Source organism: Chanodichthys erythropterus, chromosome 10, assembly GCF_024489055.1.
Source record: "Chanodichthys erythropterus isolate Z2021 chromosome 10, ASM2448905v1, whole genome shotgun sequence".
Classification (NCBI taxonomy): Eukaryota; Metazoa; Chordata; class Actinopteri; order Cypriniformes; family Xenocyprididae; genus Chanodichthys; species Chanodichthys erythropterus.
This window is the reverse complement of record NC_090230.1, coordinates 35,874,965-35,890,169: the sequence shown is the minus strand read 5'-3', so window position 1 is coordinate 35,890,169 and position 15,205 is coordinate 35,874,965. Positions and strand designations below refer to the sequence as shown.

Here is a 15,205-nt window from a genome sequence, read left to right as displayed (position 1 = left end):
TCTCCTGACAAAAACATTGCATGCGGCGCCTGTGGAGTGTGGGAAGTTACTGGAGCGCGCAGCCGCGCACATCTCTCACAAGGAACATCATGGCAGTGATTGACAAGCCAGAGGGCCAATCGTTTACGCGATGATGGCGTAAACGATTGGCTGATGTTTTTAAGGCCCTACCTCGTGCACAGATGATGCATATTAATATTATTCCTTTCAGTGCACCTTATAAATAGTATTTTATCAGTTAGTAAAGACAGTTTCAAGTAATATTGCAAAAATGTATAAAACAAAACATCCTCTTTAGCACCTTTAATGAGGCATACTGAGTGTCAGGATCCCAAAATTTACCCATTCTTCCTGCTGATGCTTCACGTCTTATTGCCCCTATACACTTTTGTCTCCTTAAAAGCTGGCTTTTACGGTTCGGTAGCTTATAAAAACCTGGTTCTGGGTTTTTTAGCTTGTTTGCTGTACACCTTGTCACACAGCAACTTTAAGGCATTGTTCTGTTTTTTGTTACAAGTCAGAAATGACAAGGAGGCAGCCTCACGCAACACAAAGTCAATGAAGATGGTGAATAAACAGACGGTTATCGTTCGTTGGTGTGGACGCAAATATAGCTATCGTTCTTGGTGTGAACGGGCCTTAAATGTCTATTTTTGGTTAAACTACTCTCCCAGAGAACTTTTACCAGGAGGATAATGTCAGTGTTTTTAAACAACACAGTCTACTTTTTCCTTTACTAGGCTGTCTTTTACGCAACAACGAGTTATATAATTTAGTTTGCGCACATCATGAGTGCCAGGATTTCACACACACCACTTCATGAGCCCTAATTAGATAAATGAACACTGTCAGCGTGTGTGATACTGGCTCTATTCAGAAGATCTATGTCGTATTATTCAGCCAGTCATCACATGCAGTGTCCTCACACAGCAAAAACACAATGCAGCCTTTAGAAATAACTTGAGGTTTATTAGCTATGGAGTCTTAGGAGAGTCACACAAACAGGGTTAGGAACAGGGTGAGGTGGTACCAAAAGAAAGAAGTCGAGAAATAATAAAAATAAAAACAAGAGAGAAGAAAAGAAAGCAGTAATAAAAAAAAAAAAAAAAAATTAAACTCCTAACTACCATTAGATTGAATTGAACTAAAACTACAAATTGTATTTTGTCAAGTACGGCTTTAAAAAAAAAAAAAAAAAAAAAAAAAGGAGAAACCTTTATACATTTGTCTTTTATACAAGTAGCAACATTGGAGAATCACATTGGAAAAGGCAATTTACAAAAAATACATTTTTGTTTAAAAGAGAAAAGCAAAATAGAGGGGTGGTCAAATATTGACCAATAATTATTCCTTTTCATTCTATCTTAAAAACTTGGTCTAATATCTATAAAAATGTAAAAACAAAGCAATATACAGGTGTAAAAAGTTTTTTTTTTTCTTTTTTTTTTTTACTCCACTGATTTGGTGACCAGGGAGAGAGGTTGTGTCTGCAGCAAGGCATGATGGGAATGTAGGGCTGCCTGGTGGAAAGGTGAGGATGGGGAGAGTAGGGAGTGAGGCAGGGTGGTGAACGGGATGGGGCGGGAAAGGAGGGTCGCCGACTGGCTGTGGAGAGAGATGCTCGGATGGGAGGTGGTGGAGGTGGACGAGGAAGAGGATGTGGAGCTGGAGCCCGAGGCTTTCCCTGGCAGGGGGAAGTGTGGGTGGTGGACTCTTCCCTCCGGTTTGGTGGTGAGGGACAGGGGCTGCGCCTGCTCCGAGTGAGTGGCCGCAGGGGCCGCTGGTGATGCCAGTGCGGCCGACGGCGTGGCGGGGGAGTCCAGCATGCTACCGTGCGAGGAGGTAGGGCTATCACACATTTTCTCGGACGGCAGGTACGGGATGCACTGCTTCTTGGGCTGGGGCGAGAAGCTACCTGCAGATGAGGGGAAAAAGGGTTAAATATACTCCCAAAATGTGTTAACCGAAATGTTTTTCACAATAATGCAAACGAGATGAAAAATGGCCATTATGATGATAATTAAACTAGTAAAACATACTGTTATGACAAGTCATAACGATGGCAAAAGCACATAGCAAAATAGCTGGAACTGAACTGAAAGTATAAAAATAAAAAATAAAAGTTACTAATAAATAATACTATAATATATAAAAAAGTTTGAATATTTAATATTTTATTTTTAAATTTAAATCAATTTTTGCATTTTTTTAGAAAATAATTTTTAATCAAATACATTTAGATGACATTTTATTTAAAAAAATGACCAAAATTAATGATTATGATATGAAAAAATAGTGAATAAATTTAAAGCATAATTTTCATAAAAATATAAAACTGCTACAAATTACTCCCAATTGCTCCTAAATTAATCCCAAAAAAAAAAAAAACTAAATGTCATGTTTTGTTCAGAAGAAAGTCATATGGGTTTAAAACATATGGGTTTCAATGTGAATAAATGAAAAATCCAATGCACAAAGGAAAAAAAAACCCAAAACGTTCATCATCTAGCTTCTAATGTCAAAATTGAACTGAACATGATCTGTGAGTTGAGTGATCGGACCAACAGGGATGCTGGGAAAAAGATTCCGCTCTAGTTCAGGCAAAGACTACACGTACAGAATCTGAGAAAGAAATACAGATGGCCAGTGACACTTACTCTCTGGTGGGGAATCAGGTTTATTGTCTCTCTTCCGTTTCTTCCTCTTTCCCTGTGGAGAGACATGATTTGGAGCAAATTAGATGTGTTTGATTAAGCAAAACTCCCCTGGCTGCCAAAAACAACGGAGGAATCCGAACCCCACATGATTTGTGCTAAACTTTGCATTCTGGGCTCACTTACATAGTTGTCTCGCGCAGACCAGCCCGGATAAAGCTGAGAGTGCAGCTGCCGTTCTTTCCTGGCGAGTTCGTAATATTTGGCCTGTTCCTCACGTGAAAGAGAGTGCCACTGCGGAATAAAAGAACATATGGTTAAATTTGCCTCCTTTTTTTCATTTCTTAAAAGGGATGCTTCACAGAGAAATGTACAATTTGATTATTTACTCACCCTCATGTCATTCCAAACCCATATGAGTTTATTTCTTGTGCACAAAAGAAGAAATTTCAGAAGCATACAAGTCACACGGACCACTTTTATGATGTTTTTGTGTCCTTTTATGACGTTTTGAAGCTTGTAATTGCACGGAATGGAGCGACCAACACAATCTTCAGAATATCTCCTTTTGTGCTTCATACGGGTTTGGAATGACATGAGTGTGAGTAAATAATGTCAATTTTCATTTTTATACGATCCGTTCCTTTAAGACAAGATGAAGAGAAACACACTAATGCATCTTAGCTTCTCTCGTAATGGGAGTCGTAAGCACTCACCCTCCTGCCCAGGATCTGGTTGATGGCTGCGCTCTCTTTCAGGGTGCATTCGGCCACTACTTTGGCCCTCATTTCCTTCATGTATAGCATGAAGGCATTTAGAGGCTTCTTGATGTGAGGCTTCTTCTCTTCCTCTTTCTTCACAGGCACAGAGGGCTTTCTGTACGGACACAGATGAATGCAAAGATGATGTCAGTCAGAGAAGAGCAGAGGAACGACTGTGAGAGAGTAATGGAGGACAGAGACTCACCCGTGTGTCGAGTTGCTGCCGTTGTCACCATTGGGCTCCTGTTTGATGGCAGGCGACACAATGGCAGGGTGAGGGATGCCCGTCTGGTGCAGGCCGTGAGAAGGATGAGGCACCATGTGAGGAGAGAAACGACTGGATACCAGGCTAGAGAGATAGAAAGACTCCTCGTCAGCAATAGACAGTAATAAACAGACAGATATAACAAGGTATTGGATGGATGGATGGACAAAATGACAGAGACAGACAGATAGACAAAATGACAGACAGAACGATAGACAGATGGATGGATAGACAGACATCACACCAGGAGCACCTATCCTAGCAGCTGCATCTGGAAAACTGTACTCTGGGCTTCCAAATTCATAACAGCTAATACAATAGCAGCATTGTCATTTTCACAGATGAGGAAAAAGAAAAAAAAAAACTGGTCCAATCTGTGATTTGCACACTCTTGTTAAACACATATTTCCACTGGACTTCAGCACTTCACTGTGCCACAAAATGAACGCAAGCAGAAAACGATTTCTCTCTTGCTACAGACCAACAAAAGGTGCACAGTCATAAGACAACCATGAAAGCAATAGCGGGAGATTAAAAGACATCGAGATTTCAGGCTGATGTGCGACAACTGAACTCATCCAGCATTCTAAGGAAATTTTAGCATTATATGAATGGAAAGAATATGATAAAATCATGCATTAGAGAAGTTTCTATTCAGCAAGAGTTTCAGAATGTGCTACTTTTATATAATGGCTGGCATATCTACAGGAATATGGTAGAAAGTGAAATAATTTACACCCTTGAGTTTCTGCAGCAATAACTCTATGTGCGTACAGGTTTTATCTAACTAAAATACGTTTGCTCAGATTCTCTTGGTTGGAAGTTTTTCCATGTAACATTTGCATAATATTACAATTATTCTTCATCAGATTCAAAAAGTTCCATGTTTATCAGTGGTATTTTTATGGTATTTTTAAACCTTATAAATATGCAAATATTACAATCATTTGTCACCATGGTATATTTAAAAATGCCATGCTAAAAACATTTCAGTGATATCTAAATTTAATTTCAAAGAAAAAAAAAAAATGTAATTTTATTGGAGCATTAGCAATTAAGTGTTACTTTTATCTGAGTGAAATAAAACCAAATTGTGCTGCATTCAAAAGCATTGCACAGGGTTGAAAGAGGGACTAAGGCACCATTATCGAGCAAAAAATACATCAGCAGTTTCCTGTACTATCTATTTTGTGAGCCTTCAGGGAGGAATCGTGCTGTCTGCTTTCTCATGTCTAATAATAGATGTGAGTTTAACTTCAAATCAACATGTTGGTGCAGAAAAGAAGGTTCTGCCTTCTTTTACATACCTAGACATGGAGGCGTTCATGGCGAGTGCAGGGTAGGGGTGTCTGAAGCCCCCAGGAGGGATGGAGTACATATGCTGGCCTTGCCTGAAGACAGAAGAACAGCACTCAAACAACTTGCTAAAGCAAAATCAAGGACAAACAGCTGCTCCTTTCCTAGGAGAACTTTTAAAAATAGCTACAAACTTGATTATGCCATCTGCGTGGGTAAAATAAGGTTGATGTTATGTATTTTAAGGCCACAGAGTTCAAACTTACTGAGGAACCAGCCATCCTAGAGGGTGAGGGATCTGTCCAACTGCCCCAGGAGAGAGAGGGTAATATGGGGACAGCTCTGAAGGGTGAGGGGTCCTTGGTATACCTGAAGAAATAATTGCAGATTACGAAAACTGAAGACAAATATCAACAAGTCAATTTAAGGGTGAAGTGTTTAATTTCTGTCTGCTGTCTGCACCTAAATGAATTGCAAATATAGTGACTGTCTTCAGAGGAAGAAAAAATTAATAAAAATTAAATTCACACCACTGGTCTAGTTGCAATTCCGTTTAGTGCCACTAGTGGCACCAAAATGACACTTCACCTGTAACTACTTCTATCCCCACATACTTGCAATAAACTCAATCAAAAAAAGTAATTACTTCACTCAAAGCTTTGCATCTCAGATTGTTGAACTGTTGGTGGCGCTTACCTGTCTTTGGGTCGAGAATCTCCGGTGAGAGGTGAGAGGGAGGCGTCCCCGGGGAGAAGTGTTCATTGCTGTAGGTGATCAGCGGTGTGAGGGGATGAACGTGATGGGGGTGTTGGACCACCGGCACCTTATTGGACTGAAAAACAAAATGAGAAAGCGAAAGAGGTGAGGGAGGGGGGAATGAGATGAGTGTGCATGTTTAAGCAACCAAAAAAGCAAGCGAAAGAAGAAAATAGCCATTAGACCTCATTACTTGTGAACGGCGCCAGAGTGTTTTAAAGAACAATGGGTCTCGACAGCAGGGTTTACTTTTTCCTACTTCTCCTACTTAAGGAAAATAAACACCAGTTGGGCATTTGACCGGCTGTATGGAGGGTGGGAGAAATCACACCTTACACCCCTAGCAGGCAGCGTTTCTCTCGTTTAGCACACTAGCGACAAGAGAGATGATTCCAGCTGCCACTCGCCATAACTGACTCTAGGACAGGCCTGGCATTTGAAGGGAAGTGGCAGTCACTACACTCTTAGGGATCAAGAGGCACCTGTTGTAACAAATCCTTCAATGGTTCTCTTGGCAAGGTGGCAAAAGTTAAACAGATCAGGACTACATTTTAGAGTGTTAAAAGGCACAATGTTGGAAACTGCTAGGCCAGGGGTAGCAAAACCTAATCAAATACACCGTAAGCAGCTAATCAGGGTCTTCAGGATTAAGAGGCAGGTATGTTGGAGCAAGAATGCAACTGGAAGGTATCCCTGTGCTAGACTAATGTGCTTGCTAAAGGGACATGTTACCTTTGAGTTAAAACCTAATGACTTTCCGAGGAGTGTTGCTAAAAATGTTCCCTATATTCTGGCCAAAACCAACCATAAAGACTATTTCAGCTTTTTATTACACATACCCATATGTTAAGCCTTGGAAATGCCTAGCTAAGCAAGCTCAATTTCATGTTTCACATTCTAAGAGTTCCAGCAAGGGGTTCGCTATGCTAATGCTTGCTGCAATAGCATAAACTGTCTAGTCAGTTTTCTCTTTCAGGTTAACTAATGTCATGGCATACTAACAGTTTGAAGAGAATCTTGCTGAGCAAAGTAGTTAGTTCGACTTGTTTATAGCTAGCTGCTGGAATGATAACCCATCAATTTTAAGTACAAAGTCAATTATAGGTAAATCTATCACCCACCCCCTCCCGAATACCGAGGAACTTATATTAGAATATAATTTACTAGCAAAACCCCAACTACATAAATATAGCAGAACTATAATAATATCAGAAGCAGCACTGCTGTGATGTGTACACAAGCCAACGCAAGGTGGTGAGCTGTAGACTGAATAGGGTACTTGTTGGCTCAGGACGTCACAAGGGAGCGAGAGTGGAGAATGCCGTCTTGTTTCCTCCATGCTAACCTTCCCCCCACCTCTATGTAGGCAGTGGGTTTGACCTCTGCTCCAACCAGCACTCTGCGAACATGAACAAGGCTTGCATTGAGACAAGGCTGGCTCTCATTTCCCACAGTCCAAACACATCCAGATCTCTGGGTTGCCTCTCTATCCCTCGCCTTACTGATTCCATCTATCTGTCTGACTGTCTGTTTCTGTGTTTGTACATAATTTAGCATTGCATTTGCAGAGACGGGCTGAGCCTGACTTCTGGAAACCCTGCAAGGTCCATCAAAAGATTGTTTTAAAGATCTGTCAGTAGGTTGATTGAGAAAGAAAGGAAGAGGACAACTTGCACTGATCCTGTAAGATGGTGTTTGACCACTGCACTATGATATTAGCTGTTGAGGCTAATGGTCTCTCTTTCTCACTATCCTACTGCCAAGAATCCCTGCTGTGTCAACACGCCAGCCGTTTTGCCTCCGACACCACCATCCCAAGCATAGAGTGCCGCCAGACTGGGCCCCTCGCCTCCCTTACAAATGGACTGGATGGGACTGGCTGACTCCCAAGCATCCCAAGGATCCATATCAACACCTGGTCAGAGTACTCATATTTGTTGTTTAAGTGGGTGCTTTACAGCTAATGGAATGGAAGTGTCCACCAGATTAACACAATTTAAGTCTTAATTTAAGGACTGGGGGAAAACAGTACGACCACAGTATGGTGAGCACTGGAAACATATGCAAGCTGAGTCACTGGGTTTGGTAACATAAGGACAATGAAACAGCAAAAATAGCACTTTCTCAGCAAACCATTCTAGTTGCAATATGCAGGAATCCACCTTTAGATGGCAGGATTGGGTTCTTCTTCAATTGAGGTCTGTCAACAGGTACCTTTTACCTTTTGTTCAAACAAGTCCTGCAGTTCATCAAGGGCGAAGCCTGATAAATCTCTCTAAATCCACTTTTGTAAGTTGGTCTGTAGGAGGAGAAGACGCCTGACCAGCAAAACAGTGAAAAACAGCTGACAAAACACCTCTCCAAACAGAAAAAGTGAGTCATTGTGTAAACATTGTTCCACCTTTTGTATCACACAGTTAAATTACATTGACTCTAGAGTTCTCAAGCACATATTTACCAATTGTGCTAGATCAGTCTCTTATTTAACGCTTAGGCCATGCTTAGAACTAAAGTTAAAACAATGTTAGCGAAACCATTCAATGATGTACCATGTTTTCTTAAGAGTTATTTGGAGTGACTCTCCACAAGGTGTTGCAGCCATTTGAAAATGACAAAAGTCACAACTGTACGAAACAAAGTGCAGGGTCAGCGCTCTACACCTGCTGATTAATCTGTTGCTCTTCTCCGCCTGCTAGCGAAGGAACCCGCCCAAAGACGACTTCTGGTGCCACCACATGGAGCTGTTAAAACTGGAGCTCTGCTAAAACAAGCACATTGTGGCGTAAGAAGCAAATGTGGCCTGTTTTTTTTTCTCTTTTGGCTACACCTCCTCCATCTCTGACTTGAGTTACTGAGCAAACAGGCGTTTGAGCAAGAGGGATCAAGACACAATGAACCGCTTTAGCGCTGGAAGAATGAGAGGCTAAACACAGATTCAAATGAAGGATAATAAAATAGTGCAGAGGAGAGGACAAGCCAAAACTAGCAGTATAAGCCAAACAGTATGATCCCTAACAATGGGGCACAATTTACAATAATCACCATCTAGAGCCTAAGGGGTACACATGGCTTTGAGTTACATTTAAGAATTTCCTTTAAGAACTGTTTTCTGGATTTTAGCGATCTTGTTTCACATAGGTTTACATACTCATACTTTACCAGACATTGTACAATGAGGCCACAACAGCTTTATTGGGGGAAACTAAAATATGATCATATGACGCACCCATCTGGTTTCCCATCAGCAAAAACATCATGCCTATGTCATCAATTCACATCAATTGTCAATGTCATTAGGAGGCAATTTAAATGGAATTTCCATTTGTAATCCGATTTTTGAAAACAATTTGAAAATGGCTGGTGGACTCATGACTAATAAACTTTATTAGTTTATAATAAATTATTTAAACCATAATTTCTTGACTAGGCCTAATGTGCGTGCATGCCTTTGAGACAGACAACAGCTAAGGTGGGGGCTAGCCAATTGCCATTGCTGTGTTGGCTGTTGCTAATGTAGGTGTTTTCTAAACACAGTGACTGAATGTGTGTTTTATGAACAAGGGGATTCACGAAACATTCTTAAGAATAAGATTCTTCTTAACTGCCAATTTCTTATATTCTAACTTAAGAAAAGAGACAAGAATATTTTGTTTTCCCAAAAACCTACTAGTACCAGGAATGTGGACAAGTACTCTGAAGTGACACCGATCCATCATGAAAAGAGTGATCACTAGAGTATTTTAACTTGACACAGCGCATTAAAAAACTCCCGTCAAGCCTGTCACAACTAAAATCTGCGCTTACCATGACTCAGCGGTCTTCAGCAATACCCGCCTCTCAATCAAATAACACAAAAGCCTGTCATTTATTTCTTAAGAAAAAATTAAGATTAAAGATAATATTTGAGAACTTCATATCAGATACAAAACTATGAGCTTACAACTTGATTTATGTTATTTTCTGTGAAGTTATGTGAATGCTAAAGGGACATTCAGTTAAACTATTTGGAGATCAAGCTCATTTTCAGTTTGTAAAGTGTATGGGCTTTCAAAAAGACACTTTTAACGTTAGTCCTTCAGTTCAGAAAAGTACCATGGTATTATTATAAAAGAAACCATGTGCAAACATTATGCTAATATCATGGTTTTTGGACACTGTCATGCTATTTTTTGGTATATATGAATATGCTTATCACATTGTACCATGGTATACTTCAAAGTACTATTGTATTACCGTTTGATACATGACCCATGGTAATACCACAGGATTTTTAGTATGATTTTGACCATACACACAATACAAATCTCACACACAGCTTACAGAGGAGTTGACAAGGCTGAAGTTCCCACAATGCCTCACACATCACCTGCCCCTCTGTTTCAGTTTGATGTATTATTCATGTGGCCTGGGTCCAGATGCATTGTATGGAAGGCAATGTGAAGAGGTGGGCTTGGTGCTGCAATATCAAACTCACACACACTCAGAGGGATGCCAATGGAATGCTAAACAAACCTGGTTCCTGAATAATTGAGCCTTTCGGACTACTCTGGCTCACCCTATTAGCATGTGTGCCTTCTGGACCCAATCTGTGCAGCCACAGAAACGGTTTCCACAGGTCACTCATACCCTCTTGGCAGCTTGGTGTGAATTCAGCAGCCCCTGCCATTCATTAGAAACACAATAAACCCTCTTGCACGTCACCTAATTATTTACTGACTCTAATTAATCCTCCAATCACAAGAGATTGCCCCAGATCTACATGCCAGAAATTAATCCCCAATGCCAGCATCTAATAAGGAAGTGAAGCCCGTTTTCCTGGAGGGAGAACAGTAGCATTCAGTGTTTCTATGTTCTGTAAGGTCAACACAATACTGAGTGTTAAAGCAAAGTCAGCATCAACAGGTTTCAATGGTCAACTCATCTCTGTATAATTGGATTGAAATTCCCTTGCTGCATATTTGCAGTCTGTCTGGAGTCCCCAAACATGATAATAGGTGCTTTATGAAACACATGCTAAGTAAATAAAGACAAGATGGCAGACACAACAGGCCCAGTGTACCGTTCCTATTATCAGGTCATCGTAAACTTTGGCCTGAGAACTTTAAATTGGATTCTCATTTAGACAGAACGGACCCAAAGGTCTGTTTGGGAATCTCTTGGGCAAACGCTCTAATCTTCCAGTTCGGACCACAGTCAGTGATCACTTTGTCACCATGGCATAACCTTATTCGTTCTGAGCTGACTAACTCCATGTTTGGAGGGTGAAAAAAACGTGTCTCCGGAATGGATTAGCTGCCATTTGGAGCGAGCATTCCTGAGGTTCTCCGCCGTGGTGTCTGGAAAAGGTGAAGCAGGTCAAAAGTTGGGTCGCATGAGTAGCCGGAGGGGGTGGAATGGCAGGGAAATAAGTTGCTTGTTGACACTTAGAACGACAAGCTTAAGCCCTTGGCCTAAGCCAGGCTTCGGCTAAAAGCTAGTCGTGCTTGTGTGGGCAAACTTATTTCAGGTTGTTCATTGCGACAGAAGTCACCAATGTACCTTTGCTCTTAAACCTAGTTAAACCAACCTGGTCAACTGAATATCAGTATATTACAATATTTTACCGTTCATTTAATGGTTTCAGATCAAAATGTTGCCTTTCAAAGCATTTGTTTCCCCAAGCACGCATATCATTCAAGAGCACAACATAAGAATGGACTATTTTCAAAAAGGTTAGTCTATACCCAACTTATCTTAAGACCTTTTTGATTGCACTGAGAACTATACAAAACATGAAGTTGCTGGTGGACTTACTAAGTGCCCTGGTGTTGGTGATCTGGAGTCTTTGAGGGCTGCTGTGCCAGGAACGTCAAGTAGAGGCCATTTCATTTGTAGATACTGCAGAGGACAAAAGAAAAAGACAATCATTAACACATTTGACAGGTGGTCCACATGTCATTGCATAACCAAAAATACTAATTTTACTTCAAATGGATGTAATGATGTTGTAGAATGCCTGTCTTGATAAAAAAAAAAAAAAGTTGCCAAAACCACATCCAAGTTTCCATCTTTAACGGGGGGGGGGGGAATTCAGTCTTGCCCCTTGGATGAAAAGTCCACAAAGCTAAAAATGTTGACTATTAAGTGTAGTACAGACTCATATTTCAATACACAAACGCAGATCTGTATTTAACCTGGAATACTCCTTTAAAATTGAATTAGTCTGCTAAGAAGATCCAATGGAAGAAATCAATTAAATGGACCTCTGAGTCATCAGCGGATTCCAGAAATCCAGCTGTTCTTTGTCTTAATTCATTTGAAAGCTGTGGAGATGAACTTCGAGTGCTGTTTAGCACCTGGGAGCATTAGCTGGAATAGTTTAGGGGGCTGAGACGAGAGCAGTCCTGCCCAGGGGAGGGGGTGAAACGTGAAAGTTAAATATGATTTGGACTGCAGGTCCCAGCATAGTAAATGCCCAGCTGGATGGATAATATGTGTGTATGTTAGTATGAGGAACAGCTGGGAGGAAGTCCCATAACGCACTGGGAGAATAGGAAGGGGCCTTACAGAATGCATGGAGCAGAAATGGAGATCTGCCTTTCTCTAATTTTACCCCTCTATAAATCAATGAGAGCATATGGAGAATGCAAAAGCGATGCTGTTAGGGTGAGTGTGGTATGGAATGAGAGAAGGAGCAGGGAGGAGACACACAGTGATGAATGACTGGACTTCCTATACAGAGGGAGACATTTATTGTGAAAGCCCTCACTGCTCAGTGCGCGTGTCAAAGTTTGATGCCTTTCAGCTTTTCTGGGGCCCCTCGCATCCAGTGCTTATGATTTTCAGGAGCAATTTATAAAATTGAGTTTTTCATCCCTTCATGGAGCTTCCCCGCCTGGCTCAGTCATCTGGTTTGTGTAGAAGTCAAACCGTATCAGATGTTCCCGTGGAGTCATCGTTCCCGTATCTAAGCTCTTGAGTCTAGGAGCTGAAAGCATCTGGGTTTATACTGATCATATATACCTCAAGAACTCTTTCAAATTTATAGTTCTACTTAAGGGACACCATAAATGTAGGCAAATCCTTATACATCGATGTCCAAGCATATATACTACGGGTGGGCTATATGGTTAAAATCTCACATCACAGAAACTGAATATCAAAATACAGTTATTTTTGCCTGAAATGCAATGAATAAAATAGTTTATATATTAAATAACCATGCAGTCATGCTAACGTTTGAATACTCCAGTAAATTTGGTTTTTCACAAGTACCATAATTACACTTGGCAACAACTGCTTCACAAAAGTTCAAGTCAATAACCAATACTAAATAGCAATCCCTAAACTGTGTAAACCCTCACGTAAGCATTTGATGAATATTTTGCAACATTGCGATACCAAAACTTCTGCAGATTCAACCGTTAAAGGGTTAGTTCACCCAAAAATGAAAATTCTGTCCAGAAAATTCTGTTCTCTCCAAACCCGTAAGACCTACGTTCATCTTCGGAACACAAATATAGACGTTTTTGATTAAATCCATGAGCTTTCTGGTCAAGTCTGCAAAGTTATAACCCTTTCAAGGCCTAGAAAGGTAGTAAAGACATAGTACATGTGACTACAGTGATTTAACCTTAATGTTATGAAGCGATGACTTTTCGTGTGCAAAAAAGTAGAACCCGGAAGCACCGCACTGTGTTTACTACATGAATAGCATAGGAGACTGACATGGAAGAGAAGAAATTGTTGAATACAGTTATTATTGTGGTTTGTTTTTTGTGCACAACAAGTATTCTTGTCGCTTTATAATATTAACGTTAAACCACTGTAGTCACATGGACTATTTTAATGTCTTTACTATCTTTCTGGGCCTTGAAAGTGGTAATAATAGTTAATATAATAATAGATAATAATAATTTTGATAGTATATTCTTATTTGGGGTGGGGGTTTTTTATAGCTCACTTTTTTTTTTTTTTTTTTTAAAAGTAATGTTTGTATAATTGTATGCTTTTTTCCTTCTGTGAAGCGCTTTGAGATGCTACTTTGAAAGGCGCTATAGAAAATAAAGTTTATTATTATAATAATGTTGCGGTCAGAGGCCAGAAAGCTCACACATTTCATAAAAAAAAATAAACAATCTTAATTTGTGTTCCGAAGATGTCTTTCTGGATAGGAACGACATGAGGGTAAATTATTAATGACAGAATTTTCATTTTTGGGTGAACTAACCCTTTAGTTTAGTTTAGTTTATTTCTTTATTTGAAAGGGGACAATGTACATTAATAAACATTAAAACAATGTAAATGTACCCGAGTTAGCTCAAAAGTGCTAATTTTCATCGGTAGTCCCCCAGCCAGATTTAAACAAGGCAACCTTTAAAAAAAAACAAAAAACAAAAAAAAAAAACATGATCTCATAGTTAATATAACCCAAACATGTTCTACTACCAACCATCATGGTACATTAGGGGTTAATATGCCTTTAAACTTCAGTAATCACAAATGGAACTATTGTGAGGAAGTTTGGATAAGAATGTGGGCTAAAAATGGAAAAGACATTATGGTCCGGTGGACGGAGTTGCAGGGTTAGGTGGTGCGGAAAGCAAAAGCACTTTATGAGCAGGGACTGGTACAGTTTCCTTACAGCTGGCAGGATGAATCGAGACCTTGTGGCCTGTTTATTAAAGATGTTGGGTTCACTTTCACCTTCCATTGTCTGTAGTACAGTTGATAAACGACAGCCGCAAGTTCAACATCTAATTTGGCCAGACAGTTGAAATTAATGTCCTTAAAGGGACAGTTGACCCAAAAACGAACTCACCCTCATGTTGTTCCAAACCTGTATGACTGACTTTCTTCTGTGGAACACAAAAGATGGTATTTTTAAGAATGTTGAGGTCCAAGCAACATGTCTTTGTTTTTTGTCATGTTCTACAGAAGAAAAGTAGTCATGCATGTTTAATATGAGGGTAAGTAAATTATGACAGAATTTACTTTTTAGGTCAGCTATCCCTTTAAGTGTGTGGTCAGCTTCCAGAGGGCATCTGTGAATGGTTCTTGAGAGGAACCACTCTGAGAAACATGTTTCTCAGAGCCTTACCATGTTTCTGGTATTTGCAGCTGCAGTTAAAGTGGACGGATGACTGAAAAAATACAATCTACCTTCCTCATCATAACCGCCATCACTTGACTGAAAACTTAACATACTATCTTGAAATACAATCTCAGTTTTGCCTTCCCACACAAACACACTACCGGGCTGCAGGGACCTGTGCCCTGCTTTTCTGGAGACACAAAGGGAGATCGGCCAAAGTAAACAATCATGGGGTCTGGGGATTTGTATTTGAAAGCCATAACTCCAAGAGCAGATGCTTAGCGAATGCAAAATGCACTTCTTGTTGAGAAGAGAAAAGAAATGGTACACGGATATGAACCCCTGAAAATACATTTCAAATGCAGTAACAACCTGCTGAGCAACATAATAAATCAAAGCC

At 40.2% G+C, this 15,205-nt stretch overlaps 1 protein-coding gene across 1 annotated transcript in view; it reads right to left on the bottom strand.

Annotated features, from left to right (window-relative positions):
- Window positions 1-743: 743 nt before the first annotated feature.
- tcf7l1a (transcription factor 7 like 1a) overlaps window positions 744-15,205 on the bottom strand; it is a 29,770-nt gene continuing 15,308 nt past the window's right edge. The window contains exons 4-12 of the mRNA XM_067399074.1: window positions 11,526-11,609; window positions 5,673-5,808; window positions 5,243-5,345; window positions 4,988-5,071; window positions 3,621-3,764; window positions 3,371-3,530; window positions 2,841-2,948; window positions 2,658-2,709; window positions 744-1,915 (exon numbers count right to left, since the gene is read on the bottom strand). Coding sequence (XP_067255175.1) covers window positions 1,449-1,915; window positions 2,658-2,709; window positions 2,841-2,948; window positions 3,371-3,530; window positions 3,621-3,764; window positions 4,988-5,071; window positions 5,243-5,345; window positions 5,673-5,808; window positions 11,526-11,609 — 1,338 coding nt within the window. The 3' untranslated portion in view covers window positions 744-1,448. The remainder of the gene's footprint in view (window positions 1,916-2,657; window positions 2,710-2,840; window positions 2,949-3,370; window positions 3,531-3,620; window positions 3,765-4,987; window positions 5,072-5,242; window positions 5,346-5,672; window positions 5,809-11,525; window positions 11,610-15,205) is intronic.